This window comes from Zonotrichia albicollis, chromosome 5 (genome assembly GCF_047830755.1).
Source record: "Zonotrichia albicollis isolate bZonAlb1 chromosome 5, bZonAlb1.hap1, whole genome shotgun sequence".
NCBI lineage: Eukaryota > Metazoa > Chordata > Aves > Passeriformes > Passerellidae > Zonotrichia > Zonotrichia albicollis.
This window is the reverse complement of record NC_133823.1, coordinates 34,946,773-34,968,259: the sequence shown is the minus strand read 5'-3', so window position 1 is coordinate 34,968,259 and position 21,487 is coordinate 34,946,773. Positions and strand designations below refer to the sequence as shown.

The 21,487-nt window shown below is 36.3% G+C and overlaps 1 protein-coding gene across 1 annotated transcript in view; it reads left to right on the top strand.

Annotated features, from left to right (window-relative positions):
* Positions 1-21,380: 21,380 nt before the first annotated feature.
* Positions 21,381-21,487, top strand: part of VEGFC (vascular endothelial growth factor C) — a 77,459-nt gene continuing 77,352 nt past the window's right edge. The window contains 1 exon segment of the mRNA XM_005483826.3: positions 21,381-21,486. Within this exon segment, the coding sequence (XP_005483883.3) occupies positions 21,396-21,486 (91 nt within the window). The 5' untranslated portion in view covers positions 21,381-21,395.

Genomic DNA, 21,487 nt, shown 5'->3' with positions numbered 1-21,487 from the left:
TTTCTTATGGAAATAGTGACTAGAGAAAAACATGTTTTGACTATTTAAGCTTTTAAATTTTCTTCTCAATGTTTGGGGAAAGAGTGGAGAGGAAAAGCATCATTATTAAATGTGACTGTAAACAATTAACAGTAGAATATGTAAAGTAAATATGTTGAATTCTTGACTGCATCTTGTTATAAATTAGTTATTAATGGTTCGCTTCCTTTTTGCTCTGGTTACCTCAAGCAAACATTAGAAAAAATATTCCAATTAATTTCATTATTCTAATTATCTTTTTGTGTAAAGCCCTGTGATTGGACAGATGTTTATGAAGTTAAACAACTAATTCAAATGGTGGGGTTGAATGTATTTTTTCATGGCATTTTAAAAGGTCTCTGTCCCCTTGAAGCTTTTCTTATGTCTGAGCTGGTTAAAGGTAGGCTGACAACAGAAAACTGGATGGACAGACAAACTAAGATACAGTTCTGCATGCAGTTTATAAATTATTCACATTGCTATTTCATTTGTTTTCATGATATTTTTAAGATAATGGCTGAAAATAGGAAGATAATGTGCTTTTCTAACTCCATCATTTTTGCATAGCATACCACATTTTGGCAGCGGATACTAGTGTAGTCTTACATGGAAAACGTAAGTTACTTAGGATAAGCAGGTTTATTGTAATTCTGAGACAGACATGGCATTTCTGCCTTTACTGATTGTCACAGCTTAACTTTAATTTTTATAGCTGACAATGTTTTATCTCTTTTGTGCATGGATCTCAGTCCCTCATAGATTATAGGCAACTATTAATTTTCTTTGAAGGGATGGGGACTTACCGGTCAGTGCTGACTTTAAATTACCATTTATTTTTAAAGAAACTCAAGTAGTCAGCAGACCACATGGGCTGCTTTTCACTTTGGAAGATACCCATAATTTTAATGCTATTTGTCATTTTAAGACTAGGAATATGACCTAAGTTCCCAAGCCCACATAGCAAATAAACACTCCACGTCTCTTGGGAGCAGTACTACCACTCCACTACTAACTTTGGCTCATTATACTGAGTTTGCTGAACATTTAGCCCTTTCAATGTACTGTGTATGTGATATATGAGAATGAGTGAGTGGGTGTTGCTTGCAAATGTCCTCTGTTCATCCATAATATAAACAGGCCATCCTTACTGGTCCCTAGGTAACCAGTTTCTGGCTCAGTGTTTAAGCTGCAGTCTCCTGGAAAGATTGTGTGTTGGACCTGGTTCTGTTTGTATTAGAAAATTATCTAAGTTTGTAGAAATTCCAGTGATTTACTGTACATGATTCTAGCATATATAACTTAATTTGAATGCCCTGATAACTCCTTTAGCCTATATATCATTGATGCTTAGGCAATAAATCATTCATATCCCTGGGTTTGACCCCTTTGACAACGTCTTTTCTTTGTCTTTTGGAGGCTACAGCCAGCAAAATGAAGTTCATTAACTCATGGCCTAACAGTGTGGTACTTTGCTGCTTTTCCCTGAATGCCTTCTCCTTAATGTTGTTACCATCACTTTTAAAAATATTTATTGATGATTCATATAGAGTAAATAGACTCACTATAATGATTTGAAAAATGTTTCTTCCCATTTTAAATTCTTATCTGAGACTCCTAGCATTAGAAACCAGAAAATGAGAAGGGTGTGTGGGAGAGTCTGTGCTTCACCAATTGTAATTTTGTCATTATGCTTACTTGTATTGCACTTACCACCTCTTGCACTGAGGTTGTGATTTGTTTCTAGCTGTTCTGCTTTGTATCCAAATGACAAATTATCAATCTTAGCATAATGGAGCCTTCATCTTACACTTTCTTTTCCATTAGAACTTGGAAAAAAATAGTCAGGCACTCGACATAAACTAATTCTTATTTGGTTGGGATTTTTTGATTTGGGGTTTTTTGGGCATTTGCAGAAAGACGACTTTCAAGGTGAATTTTAGGACTTCCCTCTTACACTAAGTTCTTAAGGTGTCTTCACCTGTGAAGTTCCTCTAGCTGATGTGTGTGATGTGTTCCAGCATGTATTACTGCCTACAGAGTTGTGGCAGGCAACTTCAGAGTCTCAGTCTTGTCCACTCTTGTAGTCAGTCCTCTCTTCTACTTTGTTTGCTGCAGACCATGCACTATCCAGCTCTTGTAATGTTTATCAAACAAAAGCATTCTTTCACACAGACTCAACCATGACAGTTGCTTTCCTCTCTTATGATTTCTGCATTGTCTTTTGTACTAGAGCTGTGCTTCACCCATTACAAAACAGTACCATAATTTCCTATCCTGCTCTAGCACAAATAAACCTCTAAGCAGATGTTATCCTGAATATAATTTTATGTTTCCTTATTTTTAGTAGGAGTGAGCACCTCCTGTTTCTCTGCACCCCAGTCACCCCTTGAGTGCCACGTTTCACCAGCAATTATGTCTCCGTAACTCAGGCATTCCTCTGGAACAATACTTGAGATGTGCAAGCAGAATGCAGTACACAGTAATATGGGAATTGGCTCTGATATGAATTTTTGGAAGACCACACTAATTGAGCATTTTCATTCTATAGCAGCTGTTAGTTACTCTTAAATTGTTATATTAGAATAAATGTGTGGAAAAAAACTTCACGTATTTCAGCCATGACCACAGATATAATTTGTATCATAAAACATTTTACATAGTGGTCAATGTGGCATAATATATGGTTCAACATATGTTGACATGTATTAGCAACTTATGTCAGAGTATTCCAAAAAGCTAATAGAGCCTCTTGACTCCTCCTCTTAATTATATTTCACTTCTATAAAGTTCACAGTTTTAGTATTCATTTCAGAACTCTTCTTGTTAGGTAGTACCTCAGAGGCACTTCAAATACAAACCAAGAAGTAAAAAAAAATGCAAAAATGAGGTTTATGACCTGCTTTTTTGGTTACTATTCACTTGGACAAATTAACTTGTGAGTTCACCAGCGCATATGGATCCATTTATGTCACTTGAACTGCACTCCTATGGATGTTCCATGCTGGGCAACTGAAAAGGAGAAGCAAGGAAGTGGAAGTACAGGAAACCACAAGTGGTAGTTTGATAATTTGTATTTCAAGAGCTCTTACTTGAAATGCACAGGACTTGTACAATGAACACAGTTAAAATTGTACTGATATTTCAGACACCATATTACTTACAAATTTTGGTGCTGTGAGCTTCAATAGCAACACATATTTTCTGGTTTATAGCCTCTGTTTCCAAGTAGTTTTGATGCCAAAAAGTACAAATAAATAAGACATGTTCATACTTATATCTTCTGAGAAAAGGCTAACAGGCCTTTCAGATCCTTGCCACACATTTTGTATTTTGTGGGCTAGGAAAACAAGGCAATCTCATTAAAAATACACATAGCACTGATATGTAAATACTCTGTTTTACTTGGAAACTTTACAGAGATTTGGAAGAGGGAAAGCAATAAAATAGTTATTTTGATTTTCCAGATTTAAAGCTGATCAGTCCAGCATAACACTATGTGTAAGAATTTGTTATCTTGAGTTTTGTAACCTAGAACATTCGTTCAAAATATCTAGTATTCAAAAATATCTATATCTAACTGGAGGACTTTTAGTAATGGTGTGTTTCAATGAGTGCTGCTCTCACTGATTACAAATCAATTTCTTCTTTTTATTAGTACTTGCTTTAGTTTGTTAGTTGTCTTATATCTCTGCTACATTAAATGCTGTCATTTCTACCATTTGCTTTTTCATTTGTTTTAAGCTTTCTGGAGCCAAATATCTGAAGTAAAGGCAACGTAAGGATTGCAACAAGACTCTGTTTTACTTGGTTTGTCTAGATTTTCTACTCTTTAACTAACCTGAAATTCAAAGTGAAGATCACTTAAAAATATGAGTTTGTACAATAGAAAACTCAAACTGAAAACTGTAAATCTTTTGAGAGCTGGCAGCAGGAAACATCTTGACCACAACCCAACTGAATATTTTATCTCCTGTATGCACATCTTTTCCGATGAATGTAATTTTCCAGAAATGACCATCAGTTGAATGACTGTGACAGATGTGACTGTCAGTTGTCATTGGGCAAAACGGCCTCAGATACACTTACTGATACAGCATCAGCAGCTCTTGCAGGAGATCGCTCTGCTGCTGCAAGCCTTGGCTCACACAGCCAGGCACTAACAATTACATTACCCAGGAAAACGCCATGGGGTGCATGTGGGGTGACAGTAACAGGGTGCCTGCTCTTATTCTAGCTGCAATAGCACAATAGTCCCTTTCAGGTGCTACAGTGTGTTGCTGAGCCACCTCTTGACCACAGAATGAAGGCCTAAAGCATTAGTGTGTCTTTATTTCAGGAGAAAATTCTGGATGGTCTGTATGAGTGAGGTTAAAGTTTAGGAAGAACAAGTTATTGCAGCATCAGTATGCTGTCCTGGAAACACTAACACTACTGCTTACCAAAGGCAGGTTGTGTGATATTAGCAAACTGAGCACTATTTTTTCAAACATTGCTTGATTTCTACTTTAGGTATTCAGTAAAGCATCCGTAACTTTAAAATTGAGTCATAGCGTTGGCACAAAAAGCTGTATGACTTGCAATACGAAAGCAAACATTTGTTTATTTAGATTCCTCTTCAGGAGCAAATTTTTGTAACTATGTAGGGAATATTTCTTGACTTAATGATTAGTAATAAAGGAAGAAACCAATGTTAAAAAATTATTAGGGATGCAATAAAGAAATTAAATAGAAAATATCACTGTGATTACTTTTATCTGCCACAAACATACGAGAAGTATATACAATTGTTTTTTACTCATTTCAGTTTAGAGAAGAATGACAAAATGTATAAAACCATCATCTTCATGAGTAAAAAGCATACTGGCTAGGATCCTTCACAAAGAAAGAAAACAGGAATTTAGGGAAAGAAGCTTGCAAAATGAAGTGTAGAAGAAAGGTGGATAGGATTTATTTCAGTTCTGTCATAAGAATGAGGGGCAAAAAATAGAACTAGTAGTATTCAGAGCAAACCAAGGAAGATGTTTCTTCATACAACTTATTGAGCTGCCACATGGTGTGATGGATAGTGAAAATCTACATGATCTCAAAGTATGACAGTTCAGATTCCTGGAAGAAAAATAAGAACTGTTACATAGAAAAATAGATAATGTTTCTGCTTAAGAAGTTTTTAAGCTGCATCTTGCTGAGGTTTAGATAATATTCTGAGAAAGCATAGCTGTGTTCTTGCTTTCATTTTCCTCAGCTTCCTGCGGCTGGTCACTGTAAGGGTCAAGATAGCAGGCCAGAGAGACCCTTTTACCCCAGTATTTCCCCTCAACGTACAAGCTGCATCTATTCCAGAAATATTAATACCTAAGAAGAAAAAAGAATGTAGAAAAGCCTTTTGTATATTATGTCAGAGTTTACCTCTAGAAAAAAAAGTCTTTCTTCCCTGAAAAAGAACCATTTCTGTGAGGATACAGCTGTCTGAAAAAGGCTTTATGATTTTCATGTTTATTGTTCTCAGTCACTTTTGGTTCAAAGAAGTTATTATTTCTTACTTAACCTATATAAGCAATATCATCTACAGAGACAATTATAAGTTGATTTGATCACTTTTAAAATAACTAATGCATTACATCACAGAGAATTTTGAGTCTTCTAAAAAATATGTGTTCAAATTCTTTCATGTCCTTGCTGGTTTCCTTTATTGACTTTTTGCATAGTTTTCATAGTTATTCTGATTGGACAACAATATATTCATATTCACTTTTTTAAAGGAGAAAATAAAAACCAAAATTCTAGTACTGTCTGGTACATAGCAGCAAAATAATTCATCTAGTTTGATACATGCTGCCTAATCTAGCACTGTTATTATTCTTGCTTCTTCTCTTGATTACTTCTTCTACAGTTTTTAAGTTAAAATACTGTAGAGCTAAAGAGAGGTAAAATAGCTGCTTTTTTATTTTTTATGAAGTAAAGATATTTTAATCTGTTAACTACTTGAGCTTTTCTTTCTATTTTTTTTGTCTTAACTGAAATCACTCTTTATTTATTTACTAGTTCATTAGGTCTTTTTATTCTGATAAATGCTTTTGTTTGTTTGTTTGTTTGTTTGTTTGTTGGCATTTTTGGCATTTTCCCTATTTTTTGCAGCCAGAAAGTTTGGGAATTTTGTCCCAAATGCAAATTCCTTTCAAAGAATTCAATTTGAGAGTCACACATAAAAGTTCTTGGCTAGGATTGCATTTTCTTTGCAACACTAAATTATACATTTCACAATTTTTTCTCTGCCCAGTCAAAGCAGCATCATTAAAATTACTTAATATGCAACCTTAGAACTAAATGTTCAGTCTTACAACCTCTGGTACCTTCAGTTCATGGGCTGAGAGTACATTGTCCATTACCCCAAAAATAATAGACTGCCATCTTTCTCAATTTGTACTTATTATATTTTATGTGATCCCAAGGAAAAGAAACTTGGTAATATGTGGTTTTGGTTTTTGGCTCATGCTCCATGGTGGTTTGCTGTGTGTTCCCAGTAGTCATCTTTAACTGTATTGTTGGAGTTTTACAGAGTCTGGCAAGAATCCCCTGCTTCTGTTGGACTTTTATGGCTTTGGAAACCCTGCTAAATCACCTTTACAAATTTTTATTCACATAAGTTCAAGAAAGAATTCTTACATTTCTTTTACCACAAAAAAAAAAAAAAATCTGATGCTTGGTATCTGAAGAGAAAAATCCTTTTTTTTTTTTAGCAAATTTCCCATATTGTATAGCATTTGTTTTTACTATTCCTCTTCTTCAAAGTTGCAAAACATTATTTTACATGTTTTATTTAAGGGAAGAGGAATATTTTGGTAGTTTTCTTGTTTTGCTTTCAGAATACGTATAAATATTTCCAGAGGTGTAGAGTGGTATATGAGGTTTTCCCTGCTTATCAGTTGTGACTAGAGGGGGGGGAAATATAGAAAAAAGTCCTTTTTTAACAAAGGGAAAACAAACACTTAAACCTCACCCTCCAGTTCTGAACATACACACCTGTAAGATTCCACAATTTAAAAAGAAGTATTCTTGTGGGAGCTGTTTGTTAAAATAGTACAAACTGTCAAGATTCTTGGCTTGTTTTCTTCTATTCAAAATAAGCCCTCATTTTTAAAAGGAAAATGAAGCACTTTTGTAATGACAGAATCAGTTTAGTGTAAGCCTCATCTTGTCCTTAAATTACATTTTCATTCCTATAGAATGAAGAAATAGAAAGATATGTTGCTGAGTATGCCAAGCTGGAAAAGGAACACTTCCCTTGCTTTCAATACAGGACTGAACATGATGGAGAATTAGTGATTGGTTTTGCAACACAGAACACCAGTGCTATGTTGCCATCAGTTTTGCCAAGATCAATGCATTTGTAAACGCAAAATATTTCCAGATTTCTTCATCATATTCTGCCTAAAGAGCAAAACACTAGGCATGAAGCTTTCTCACTGAGGATAGTGAATTTTTTTTTTATTCATTTTTAGTAAATTTTGGATTTAATTACTATCAGAGTATTGTCTTCCCTCTCATCCCCATCCCCCAGGCAAAAAGTGACCACAAGGCTCTAAATTATATCCAAAGTGTAACTTATAAACACTGGGATTTGAGTCAGATTTGCAGGTAAATACTTGGTAAATTTTTCTGCTAATTGAATACAACATAGGTGTTACTTCATTCTAAAACTTTGGGTTTTGTATCGAAAATAAAATCTTACTAAAGAGAAATGGGAAACAATCATGGAAATGAAGAGGGAAAATCTTTAGAGTAGGACAAAGCAATTGTCAGAGTTAAATATTGGATGCCAGAAGGGGAAAATATTTTTAAAATCCCGTATTTGCAGGATCCTTACAGTTTTTCTGTAGGTAACCAATCTTAAGCAACATTTTGGCTACATGGTTTATTCATCTCATTTTAACTATTATGGTAGCATGCATTTGACTGAGCAGCAGGATATCTTTCATGTACAAAACACCAAGTATTAGTAAATTGCATTCCTGTCAATCTATTATTTAAACAAAAGCAAAAAGAACTTAAAGGCCCTAGGAAAAACTACAAAAGGATTGTGTTGTTTTCTACTAATACAAGATGATTACAAGTGTGGAAAGATATCATGCTGAAAATTTCTGATATGGAAGTATAAATAAATATTTTAATAAAATACTAATGTACTGTAAGAATGTTAGTGACATGCTTTCTACTTTCCATAGATGTCTTGTGGCCTTCTGCCTGATCTTTGGAAACAATAACTGTGACACTGATGTATTCAGCGCTATTGTGCCTGTTGTATTAGGAAAAAAAAAGACACTTCAGAATAAGATATTCTGCTTAAGACACATTTGGATGAACCTGGGGTAAATCTGCCTGGGAAAATGGGATTTAAGTGTCTAGAAAACAAGATTAGCCTTCTCTATTTGATCTTTGGTGAAATCACGTTGAACTGAGATGTTTTAGAGTTGACAGCTCCTAGTGAATTCGCTTTTTCTTCACATTACAGAATTGGAGAGCAGAGGCCACAGGCCCTGCTGCCCTTTTATTGTCTTATAGCTCTGTTGTGTCAATTCTCATGCAAGAACTTGTGCTGCACGTATTGAGTAGCTAAAGCTTCACTAATAGTATTTGACATTATAAAAGATGTCTAGCCAAAATTATAGAAAAAGATTAGATGGATTCAAATCTCTGTGATTAATAGGATATGTTACTTCATGCCATTTTTTTTCTTCTTTGAAGTAAGAATGCATAATGAATGTCATAATGTAATTCTAATTTTTGCAACTTCCTTGAATTGTTACCTCAAATAGGCGGCAAAAAAGGTAAATACAACCACCTCTTCCTTGTTTTAATAAAAGCCAAGCAGAAACCTCTACAGTTAATAAAACAGAGAAAGTAAAGTGCTACTTTATTTTCCTAATTATGTAATGCTGAAGGCTACATACATGGTACCATTTTAAAAAAAAATCATGTGGCAGACCAGCAAGATTCATGAGAAAAAATATCAGTGGAAATATTATCTGTTCATAAATTTGCAAAAGACAATCAGCACTCTATATACAAGATAAAAAGTACGGTGCCTCCTGCACATTTCTCATGTGGAAATCATACCTTGGTTGGCGCTCTCTTTCTAGCCTGCTGTTGATTCAGTTGAGCAGTTTGGATTTACTGCACAAAAAGCCTACAGTGAATAAATCTGGAATTTCTTCATTCCCAGGTAGGCATTTACCATTTGCAATGAGAATGCATATAGAGAAATTAGACACAATTTTCTGAGTTTTAAATATTAGAGAAATCAAATGTTACACTCAGATAAACTAAATTTAGTAGCCCATAAAACATGATACTTGTGAAAATCAGACCACTTATATGAAATGATTGATATTTAGCCATAAAAGAAAGAATACCTGAATACCTGGAACACAGTTGTCTCATTTCCATTTAATTCTTGCGACCTGTGCAAAGGAAAAATAGAGCTGTTCAAATTAAAACCATAAACATGGTTCCCACAGAAGGAATGGATCAACTTGTGGGTAGTTTTCACATCTGGTTTGCTAAAAAAGCCATCTCATAATACATTTAGAGTGCAGTGCAGCACACACACTGCAGTGATGTGAGAGTAAGGGAACTCTGAGGGCTTCACTGGTTTGTGAAAATCTGAGACTCTGATTGAAACCATTTCATGACAGTCTTTGAAAACCTGATCTGGACATACAATCAGTCCTGCATAACTGGAAGAAGATCTCTTATGATCAGAACTATGGTTTGAATCAGATAGACATAGGTGTGCGCTTTGTCTCAGGTATCTATATTTCTAATTCAGAAGATTTCATAATTGTAGGTAAAATGCTTCATGTTTCTCCCCTCCTTGAGCAGGATTGGGGTTTTTTGAGGGATGTTCTTGGGAGCGGAATTCTAAATCTAGTCTGGGAGAAAGGAAATGAAGTGATGTTGGATTTTAATGCTTAATATTAGCTATGTTAGTCATCCATGATAAAATCAGAGATCTTCTGTGTGAGATTTTGTTAAATGGCTTTTTTTATTTACAATAAAATCGGACCTTTAAAATACCCACCTGCCCACATTTTTACATTGTAGAGATAGTATGTTTTGTATATATAATGTGATACAAATAGCAATTACAGGAATTAACATAAAAAACATAACAGTTCTACAGAAATATCTTCTAGTTCATTAAAACAAACAACAACAACAAAAAAACCCAAAAACCATTCAAAACAAAAAAAAAAATGAAAGCAAAATCATACAGAGTCCAGCAAGGCACTTCACTGCATTACATTAAAATCCTCATAAAGTTATGATTATCAAAAATACACATTGTAAAAACTTGTATTTGCAGTGCAAAGAAAAAAGGGTAGAAAAATTATATGCTCTAATGGCAAAAAAACAATGAACCTCAAAATGTTATTTCTACTTGATAAAATTGTAACCTTTACTTGTTGAGCAATATCTGTTTGCTTGGGCAACCAGAATACTTTGAATGCATTACTGCTGAAATACCAAAGGAGCCATGAAGGAGTCAGTTCCACCTATGTGTAACAGATTATTCAGATCACCAAACTGTTAGGAAGTTTGTCTCACAATGTAGACTTCCATAAGAGAGGTTCTTCAACTAGAAAGAGACAAATTGATTTTTAGTTTCCCAGAGTTTAAAAGATTGGCAGGAAAAAAATGTAGTGGGGGGGGGAGATGTCAGGTTTTTCTGGGCCTAGGGGTACTGAATGAGAAGCTTTTGACTCCGTGAAGTTATTACTCTAGTTAGGGTTATTTTAAAAAGACTTTATAATCATCAGATGAAATGTAGGTTTTTTTCTTTTTGGGAAAAGAAAACATACATTTTTTCTTTGCTTTCTGTAATCTTCTTAATCTGTTTTTTGGTCCACTTCTACTTTTTAAACTTTTTCCACACCTGCTGTGTCTCAAATGCTATTTCCTTTGTTTAATCTGTCTACTTTCACACTTTGTAGATCACACAGCGTTTTTAATGGCGTATTTCCCAACAGATGACTGCATCCCAAAAGTCAATCAGAATGTCAGATCTTCTAGCAATATCCTATTTCTATGTGGCTTGATTTTGACAGTCCAAACATCTCAGATAGAAATCAAAGTGCTTTAATAGAAATCACTCCATACACAAGATGACAACATTAAGGACCTAACAAATTTTTAGTCTGACTTAATCAATTGCAATGTGATTTTTTTTCCTTCACTCATTTGATAATTCTCCAGTAAAACCCATTGACATGTCCAATCACCTTTTGTCACAGTTTTCAATTTTTGCTCGGTAGAGAGCCAACAAGATGAACAATACAGCAATTTTTGTATGAAAGCATTATAAGTCAACAATCAAATACTTCCCTTATTTTATCAATTATGCCACTATAATGTTTGCTCCATTTTGATAAACAAATGGCCATGCTGGAGACTAAGTTCCTGTCCTGTCCCTCTTTCCACCTGTAATTATTTTGTATCCCCTTATGCCGTTGGATCTCCCCAGGAACAGGTATTCTAATTTAGATTCTCAACATGAGATTCTTTTCTGTAACTTTAGGCACCTCAAAGTTAGCATATAGTCTCCTTCTGTCCCTAACAGAGAGAAATATGTTAGCACATGTCCTAAAGTGCCAAAGAAATGGAAAACTACTTCCTCTTTGGAAGAAGTCTGTTTTGTTTTTCATTGGCTGTAATGAACCATCAGACGCTTGGCTTTAGACTGGAGCCTTAATTCTGGGATGACAGGAGGGAGATGAGGTCCTCTCCTATTTGTTTTACTCTTTCTGTTGTTCAGTTAGTTTTGATGAATATCTGCCCACACATGACTACTGCTGAAAACAATTGTAGTTCTCCATTTGGATTTCACATTCTTTGGTCAGCAAATGTTGGCATGATGCAAGAGGAATATCAAGGCAATAATGCCCTTGAGGCATCCTGGCATTTTCTTGGATTTGAGGATTTCTATGTATTCTAGAGGCTGGAACAAACACAGTTCAACTGACGACCTTAAGAAAATGTCAAGAAAGCAGAAACATTTTTTTAAATCTTTGCATGGTAAAAATTAGTAGAAATAGCCTGTAAATGTCTACTTAAAGATAAACTATCTTTTTAATGAAAGAAAGCATTTAAACATGCTTTGAAATGTCAAACTGACAGCTCTGTTTTGTTAAAAGCAAATGGTTTGGCTTTGCATCTTAGGAAGGGTGAAAAAAGGAGTTTGCTTATAAGGTCAAGTGTTCAAGCCAACCTGAAAAAATGAGTTGTGTTATTATTACTCCCACTGCTGCGCAAGCATGAAATTGACTGATGAAATGAGTCTGCTTAATTATGAACTTTGATATTGTATATTTAGGGTAAGCTTTTGAAAACTCACTGAGTTTGATCCTGGCTTTTCTTGACCTTGACTGAGAGTAGATTGAACTCAAAAAGTTGTTTTATTCCTACTGGCATGGAGCATTATAATTTAACAAGGGATTTGTTACACAGTTTTACCAAACAATAGGTCACACAATGTGCAAAAAAATCCTTTGAATCTACTGTACATCTAGACTTTGAAGTTCTGTTTTAAAAAAAGGGAATCAAATCAAATGACTTTTCAAGATCTTCTATGAGTATTAACAGCCTTGCTGTGCATACTTTTCCATGAATACATCTCATTCTCATTTGAGTCTTACCCCTTTTGGCTTAGGTGATCAACATAGAAGGAAAAGGGCATGAAAAGGAATAGGGACTTAGAAAAAAAGATGTGATTTGAAAGAAGGCTATTACAATATAAAAGGATATTATTACAATTAATTATGGCTCCTAATTCCCTCCAGTTGCCTTAAAGATTTTAGTGCAAAACTGTGGGCTATAGATATTAGCCTGTCAAATGAACAGTTTCAGAATTGTGTGGAAACAAATATTTCTTTGGACTATTTTGATTTTTATGTAGTTTTATCAACTAGAATACAAGAACTCCATAGACTCACTAGTAAACACTTGTTTTCATTCTAAAATCTTAGACACTTACTAGGAGTAACCCAAGAGCAAAAGGTGTGTGGTGAAGCAATCTGCCATGTCTTAGAAGCATAAAAATGTGTTTTAAACTATAACATAGCTCGTTTCATCTCTCTAGTAGCTGTCTTTGTAGTCTCAGCAGCAGCACCATGTAGTTAGGGTTCCCTGAGCTTCCCCAGAAAATGGGGAAGCTAACATTCCTAATATGGCCAGGTCCCAGAAAAAAAACCTCTATCTTGTTTCTCCTCTTTGCCTGTAGCCGAGCTCATGGGCTTGGAGAGGCTGTCCTTGACTGTATACTAGTCCATAAAACGGATTAAAGTAAGTTATCATCAGGTGGTCTGACAGTCCAGCCTCAGAACTCAGCACCACACTGGCCTGTTCCCTCATCCCAGAGCCCTTCCATGGCAGAGGTGCTGCTCCTGACTGGTCACATCTCAAGGGAGCAGAGGAATATGGTGAAAGGATGACTCAGACTTTGCTCTGTCCTGCTAAAGTGAGACATCTATGAATGGCCATACAGTTACATAAAAGGTAATTTTTGACCACTCAGAATTATAAGGCAGGTAACATCTGTGCATCTCTGAAAATTATTTTAATGTAATAATCCACAGTTTGGAACCTATAATTGTAATTTTTTTTTTTTTTGTAATAAAATACTTTCAATTTCTAGCTTTTAAAAGTAGACATCCTTGTCTCTCTGCCTCCTCCTCCTCTCTCCAGATCAGTTGGTTACCATGGGAAGATGCCATCACTGCAGGGAGTCTTACTAAGAAGCTGAGGTTAGTTTTAGTTTTGAATAAACTCAGGCTTATGTTCATTATCAATAGAGAAGATTAGGTTGAGTTCCACAGCTGGAATCTGCTCCTGAAAGTGGTCTGTTGATCTACCCTTTGCACTTAAGAATTTTATACTGGGACAGATTAGTTGAAGTGTCCCTGTGGAGTATAGCTGTAGGTTTGTGATGGGATAGGAATTCAAAAAATAGATTAGACCCAGCATGCTACCTGCTTTTTAGGTCAGTAGTAGCAGCTTGAATTCAAGTTAGAAAGAGATAAGCAAGCAGAAGGACTATGATGTGCTCTGCTTTGCCCAGTGATGGTCTCATACCAGTTGCATCAGTTGCCTAGTTTAGCCTGACGTGTGGAACATCAAGACTCTGTTCAGAGACAGATTAACAGGTTGAACTGAAAGTAGGAAGCAGTCAATAATTGCTCTAAGCATGTCTCTTATTGCATAAATTCTTTAATGATAATAGGGAAAACTAGCATGGCTTTCACTACATCACAGCGAACAAGGACCTCTGCCACCCAGTGTTAAGTGTGCTGGGAAATTAAATTTTCTGGCCAGACAGTGAAAGAGGGAATTATTTGGGGCCTCTGATGCAATCTCCATATCAGTGTACCTTTGTTCTTTAATTTGTTGTCATTGCTTTTTTTTGGTTTTTTTTTCTCAGCAGTTTTTGAAAAGTAAAAAGGTTAGGGATTGAATTTTGAAATCTTAGAGACGTTGGTTCCTCATCTTTCTAGGTCTGTGCTCAGGATGTATCCTGATGTCTAATAACCACAACAATGCTCTTGATTCAGCACAAAAAATACAACATTTTGAAAGGAACATGTCATGGTTTTTTTTAAGCAATTCTTTAGCAGAGAACAAAACCTTAGTAACCAAGCTAAGCATGCTGCAAATTCAAACTTAGTAATGGTAACTTGCTGCTGCAAAGTTGGTTTGCAGGTTTCTCATTTTGCTTTGTCTTTCTTGTTATTATTAAAAAAAAAAAAAAAAAAGAGGAAAAATATCTGAAACTGCTGCTTTACTGTTTTTCTGTGAGATGTATCCAAAAAGCTGGTACATGGAGTTTCGTTTAGGTTTTTTCTCTCTCTGACTGAATGATTAAATCTAGTTTCAATGAGGATGGCAGTAGCGTTCTTTATTAATTTCACTGAAACATATGAAGACTATTTTACAGATTTGATTTCCTGTGTAATTCCTTTCAACCCTATCTGTTGGACAGACTTTCGGTGTAATAATGATGTGTAAAAACAAATATTTTTGTTATGACTCAGTATAGTGGTCTGAACACGAGACTGTAAGACAAGAACAAATTTACTCTGTGGTTTGGACCTGAATCAATGAGAAATGGATTGAGTTTCCCTCATATATAAGATATGTACTATGGGCTTAGATAAACCATCTGTCTAGACCATTTATCTTTTTTTTTTTGTCTCCAACAGTTACAATTGAATATGGTACTTAAGAAGAGCACAGTGACTGTCTGCTACTGCAGTCAGTTTCCTTCATGCTTTTCCAGCATCTGTATACATTGAATAAAGCATCCAACATTGGACTCCTCCTCCCTCTCATCCCTCCAGCTCCCTTTTACTTAAAAATCATTTTATGGTCCTGATGTCCAGAACTATGTCTGATGCATTTTTAAACCTCACAGTTTAAACCTCTCGTAACAACAAATTCCAGAGGTTCGCTACCTGGCATGTCAAGGAAAACAAAAGAAAAACCCAACAAACCCAAACCAGCATCCAACCCAAACCACAAATCTCTCTTTCATAATTTTTAAGTTTATCTCCAACTATTTTCAGCTGTGTGAAAAATGAAGTTGGACCTAAGAAAGAACCTTGGTCTTTAATGTCCCCACATTTTGGTATTTATGGTTTCTGAGTCAGTATGATGGGCTGAAGCAAACCCTGCAGCGTGGATCAGGAAGTCAGGAGGGAGTTTCAACCTTTATACTTTGCAATAGGTCAATAACAACACTTTTTCTGACCACAAGGAACCAATGGCAGCACAGGGGAAATACACCTCTACTTGGTTATATGTAAATATATATGGGGACCTAGGGAGGAAGGACAGCAAAGACAGATAGACTTAAAATTGGAAGTAATTATCATGAAGTATAAAAATTATTAGAAAAAAATAGGAGGTAGTTCCCTTTCTATTGAGAAATGAGTGTTCCAATGTTGGAAGAGTCAGATCTACAACTGCAGGAAAGGGAACATCTGGCTGGATAGAAAATCCTCAAAAATACATACAAGAATTACATCCTATTGCAAGCTTAAAATGAATCTGCCTAGAAAGCAAATACCACATGAGAATGTTCATGGGTACAGAAGAATGGGTTGGGGTGTTTTGTTCTGCCCAAAACAGTCAGTTTTGAAGTACCTTCTTTCAGTGTTGAGCATCAGTTTCAATGAACCCCTGGATAAATGTTATCCAAATAACAGTTATAAGTGTGACTTCAGAAAATAAAAATTTATCAGGACTTTGAAAATACTGATCTTATTTAGCTTAAAACTAGAAGATTAGTTAAGGAAGGCTAAGTGTTCAAATCTGTAAAAGGCTATTTTTAATAGGAGAAAATAATTGACTTTTATAAATAAAACCTATTAAGAAGAAATGAGGATCATTAAAATGATGCATTTATACTACTCTGGGTTTGGAAGTGAACTCTCAATAATGTTTGACAATATCTTTCAGGTTTTAATAATTCAGCATTTTACATTTGTAGGGTTTAGCATATTCCTAATTTCTAGGATAGGCAAAATATTGAACAGAATGTCAGAAGCACTGAAGAAAAAGAAAAGGAATGCAGGAGCAAAGAGAAGTATACAGGAGCAAAATCAGGGGAAAATGCATCTCTTTAAAGAGACAATTATTTCTGTGGAATTGATTTGGTACCATCTTGCCCTGCTATATTACCAAATTTTGTAAGTATAACTGGGAAGAAAAAAATTTTGAAAAAGCTATCTCATAGCTTATCACTTAGAAAACTACTGCAGGAAGGTGTGTATCATGCTAAGTGTTTGTATGTTTAGTGGTCATGTGCTGTTAGCTCCTAATATTTTTGTTGAATCTAAGATTGTTTATTTAGTGACATGGCTTCAACTATACACAGTTTAGATTGTGCACAGCTTTCAGTTAAGAGGCAGCATAAATTTGCAATCAGTCATTTTATTGTTTGTAGTCAGAGGTTATAACAATGAACATCATCAGTCTACAGGATGTTAAATTAATGTTCTGTGGATACTTGATGTTGTGTGAGACCTTACATCACAAGAGGGAAGAAAAACTATGATAAAGAGAAAAATCATAATGTAAGTCAGCTGAATAAAATGTGTGCTAGGGCTTTCTCCATCCTAAGCTCTAGAGATATGTAATTTGCTTTGGTTAATTCAAACACTTTTCTTGAGGTGCAGCCTGGTGCTGTCCATTTTTGCATCAAACTACCCCTTTACAGCAAGGGTTGGAAGGGTTTTACACTATTGCAGTCATTTAGTCTGTAACACAGAGAAATTCTAATGTTAGATGCCAATGGTTTTGATTTTAACAGTTTAAAAAGGGAATCCCTGAGAACAAAGAAATCCCAATAATCCTGTAATCCTTGTATATCAACCGGTGTCAAAAAGCTGAATTCTAAGGATTCTTGTCTTGTTAATTAATTTTCAAAAGGGACCAATTTTTATACTAAACAAAAGACAAATTTCTCGATAACAAAGTGCAGGCTTCTAGGTCAAGCATTGCAGAAAATGATCTTGCAGCAACGATGTCTTTCTCGTTGAACTGAAGTTATTTGTCCTGGCAATAATGCGAATGAATGGATAAAATGACATTTCAGGAGTCCTAGCTGGAAGTTTGGTGTAAAACAGTTTCCCATGGGGTTTTACAAGAGAGGATGTCTGATCAAAGCCAAAGAAAATATTTCAGTAGCTATTGATGATCTCCAAGCCACCATGCTTAGATCCTTTTCTAGGATTATATAAGGAAGTACTGAATGAGGGCCCATACCAAGAGAAAGAGAGGGCTTTAAATCTGCTTTTGATGAGTGAGGAAGGACATTGCTCTCAAAATCAGTAAAACTGGCAGTACTCCTAAATATTTCTATTAAATTATATTGTATGCAAATAAGAAATGTAGAGTAGCAGATTGCAGCCTCAAATCCACAGTACCCCCCTTTTTCAGTAGCTAAGTCTTCTGTAAAACTGGTTAGTCTGAGTAGATAAGCAATATGAAAAGAAATGTGTAATTAAACTTTGTGTTGCATGATTCAATGGTAGAAAATGTATCAGTGAACAGTTCATTTGTCCAGTTTGGCACTGAATCAGAATTACCTTTTCTTTTTTTTCCCCCCTAAAAATTTACAGTTATTTACATTTCCCCTAATTTATGGTATCTACACCAGACATTGATATTTTAGACACTGATCAATACCCGATTTTTTTAATCATGAGAGGAAGCATGGTGGAGTCCCATCTGTAAAGGAACTAAGGAAGCTTACTTAATGCCTTCATCTTTTGGGATGACTCCAGAATAGCACTTCCACAGTCTTTTGAGTTGGTGCACACAGGGAGCAATGTTTTTTACCTTTGAGATTTACAATAAACATAAATGCCATGGAAACTTACCAGTAAGACTGATATGTATTAAAAAAAACCAAGCCATGGTATCTGATTTTAACTCTTGAGTATGCCTCTGTCTGTTTAATAGGAGAATGAAAAGGAGATTGCTTTAAACCAAACACAATAATTTAAAGTTAATGAAAATCACATTCTGTAAAAAGAAAACATTTGTTAGCATTTATTTCTACATTAAGCAAGTAAACCTCATTATGAAAGCATGCTACTGTTTTTTCTTGCTCTTAACTCTCATGTATTTCCCACTTTCTGCTCACGTTTCTTGCAGTGAGTTTTCACACTGCTAACAAATGGACAGGAAACAGGCATTGAAATGCATCCATGTTTCAGAAGCAGAATGTCTCTGAAAGGAGCACATCAGGTATTTCTAGACACAGGAGAGGTGTGTTCTTGGCAGACATATATTACACCAATTTGAACAAGGGATTGGGGCCTGGATTTTCAAAACTCCTTCTTAAAACAATATTAAAAGAATTCATTTGAAAGACTCTTACTTCTGACATAAAAATTGTTGTTTTATTTTTCAACAGTAGCTATTGTTGCCATTGAAGCATAAAGGACAGTCAGATCCAGAGCTGTGTCTCTACATTTTTAGGATATCTCTTTAGTCACCTATGTTTATAAGGTCAGCTCACTGTTAGTGTACACAGTGTCACTTAGAATTTTAAATTGATTGTCCTGTAGGCTGATTTCTACTTAATTTGAAAACAAGAGGAGAAATATTAACTATTAGGTGGTGGAGAAAGTATGAAATATATTTTAATTTGTAAACCTTCAAATTACCCATCTTTCAAGGGATGGAGAAAAATAGAGTCTAGATTAAGGAAAACCTTAAGTGTCCCAGAACCAATGGAGTATTTATATGTTTGTGCACAGAGCATATAATCTATCTTAGATTTCAACCCCTTTCTTGTTAAACCCTTGATTAGACTGACACTTGAGCCCCCATGACTATGGTTACTAGCTTTCAATTATGACACTTGATACTTGCTATACAGGGCAGTTAGTGGAAATGCTCTATTACATAAAAGCCTTTGATCCCATGATGGATGTTCTATGAATTGTGGGGGGAAGAATGAAAGTACTGGAGAACTGGGGAAATAAATAATGAAGCCAGCTGATATTATGATGGCACAGCAGGAGTGGTATGTTTCATTCTGTTTTGTGATTTAGTTCCGCGGCTTCTCCTTGCACAGCACTCATTTATTGATATAATATTATCTGTGCTTGATTTGTCAGGCAGGTTTTATTAAAGTGCTGCACATGACCTTCTCTATATCAGTCTGTAGTACTTTTGAGAGATTTTTAATATATTTACACTCAAATCAGTAATGCTGTATTTCTATTTAGATGGATTTTACATCCAGGACTATGCTCTCTTTGGGCTTTAATCCTGTGCTTTGATCTGAAGCGCTGCAAGGGTCCAGTGAAGAACAATGGTCTTTTTAATTTATGTATGCTATTTTGTATCTTCATAGCTGTTCTGCTTAACTTCTGTATTTATTTCATTGTTTTTATTTCATTGTTTTACTCTATCTTGAAAGTATTTAGAAAAACATTAGTGCTTCAAAAATTTTCTAATGACTATATAACCTCTTAAAATATAGCCCTATTTAAACTTTAGATTTCATTCTGATTGCATGAAGTGCAATGAAGTGATTACTTTCTAGCATCAAAATATTTGTGTAGCAGCATGTTGAAATACCATCTTGGAAATGATAACAAATAAATAAAAAAAACCAGGAGGTACCTGAGAGCCTCTCAGAGACACCTTTATACATAACTCCCAAAATAATAACATAGTGGGATTCCCAAAGAATAACAGCAGTGTAACATGAGCAGACTGCCAGCATCTACTCAAGGCAGTCAGGGATCTGCCAACACAGTTGGTTCCCATACAGTCTAATTACCAAAAGATGTACACAAGTAATGCAGAAAACAAACTAAAAGCTTTTTAAAGATTTACACAAGGGTCAATAATCAAGCAAAAAATAAGAGTATAAGGAATTTAACATTTTCCTTTGCGTAGCTGAGATTTGAGCAGGCAGTAGAGTGTTACTTTGATAGCAATATGCTTTCTTTTTAAACTTTTAATCACAGTGTAACCGGAACACAGGATCTATGCTCAGCTTTATTTAGGGCTCTGAATGGGGTGTTACTTCTCTTCGAAGACATCTTCAAAATGTCATTGATAGGAAGGCTACAAATAATTATGGTGCTATTTGGATTACTGTTTCTAACACGGCAAAATCCTTTATGCTGCTGCCAAAACTAGCTGCATACTGTCTTAAATGAAGCTGCCAACACTGCTCAACAAGTAACTGATTAAGATTCACAAAAATTTTCTTGGATGATTTCTCTGTGTGAGTTTTACCGAACTTCACCCCTTGGCTTCCGAGCCTAATGAAACGAGCAGGGCACGTCGCTTTTTCCTCGGGGCTGGGACGTGCCGCGGGGTTTATCTTGCGGAGCCGGAGCCGTGGCTGGACGAGCCCCTCTATGCGGGACGGGACCGGCCGCGCTGGCCGCCCCTTCCCGGCAGAGCTGGGGGCCATCGCTCCCCGGGGCGCCGGCGGGAGGCGGCGGCGGAGGAGGAGGAGGAAGGCGGCCGCCGGCCCCTCTCGGCGCGCAGAGGCGCAGGCAGAGGGCGCTTTCGCCATGCGCAGCCCCGGGCGCCGCGCACCCTCGGCCGCGCTGACAGCCGCCCGCACGGCACAGCACGGCACAGCCCGGCGGGGCCCCTCGGCAGCGAGCCCCCGGCCCGGCCCGCCCGAAGGAAGGCATCTCCCCGGCTGCGACCGGCCGCTCGGTCCCGCTCTGCTGCTCCCTGGCGCGCTCTCTTTCTCCCTCCTTCCCTTCCCTTCCCTTCCCTTCCCTTTCCTCCTCCTCTCTGCGCTTTCCACCTCCCCTGCTCCTGAGTGAGCGCAGCCTCGGATGTCCGGTTTCCTGGTGGGTTTTTTACCTGGCAAACTCTGGATAACTTTGATGAGAATTTGCAAAGCGGCTGGGAAAGTTGGGAACTCCCC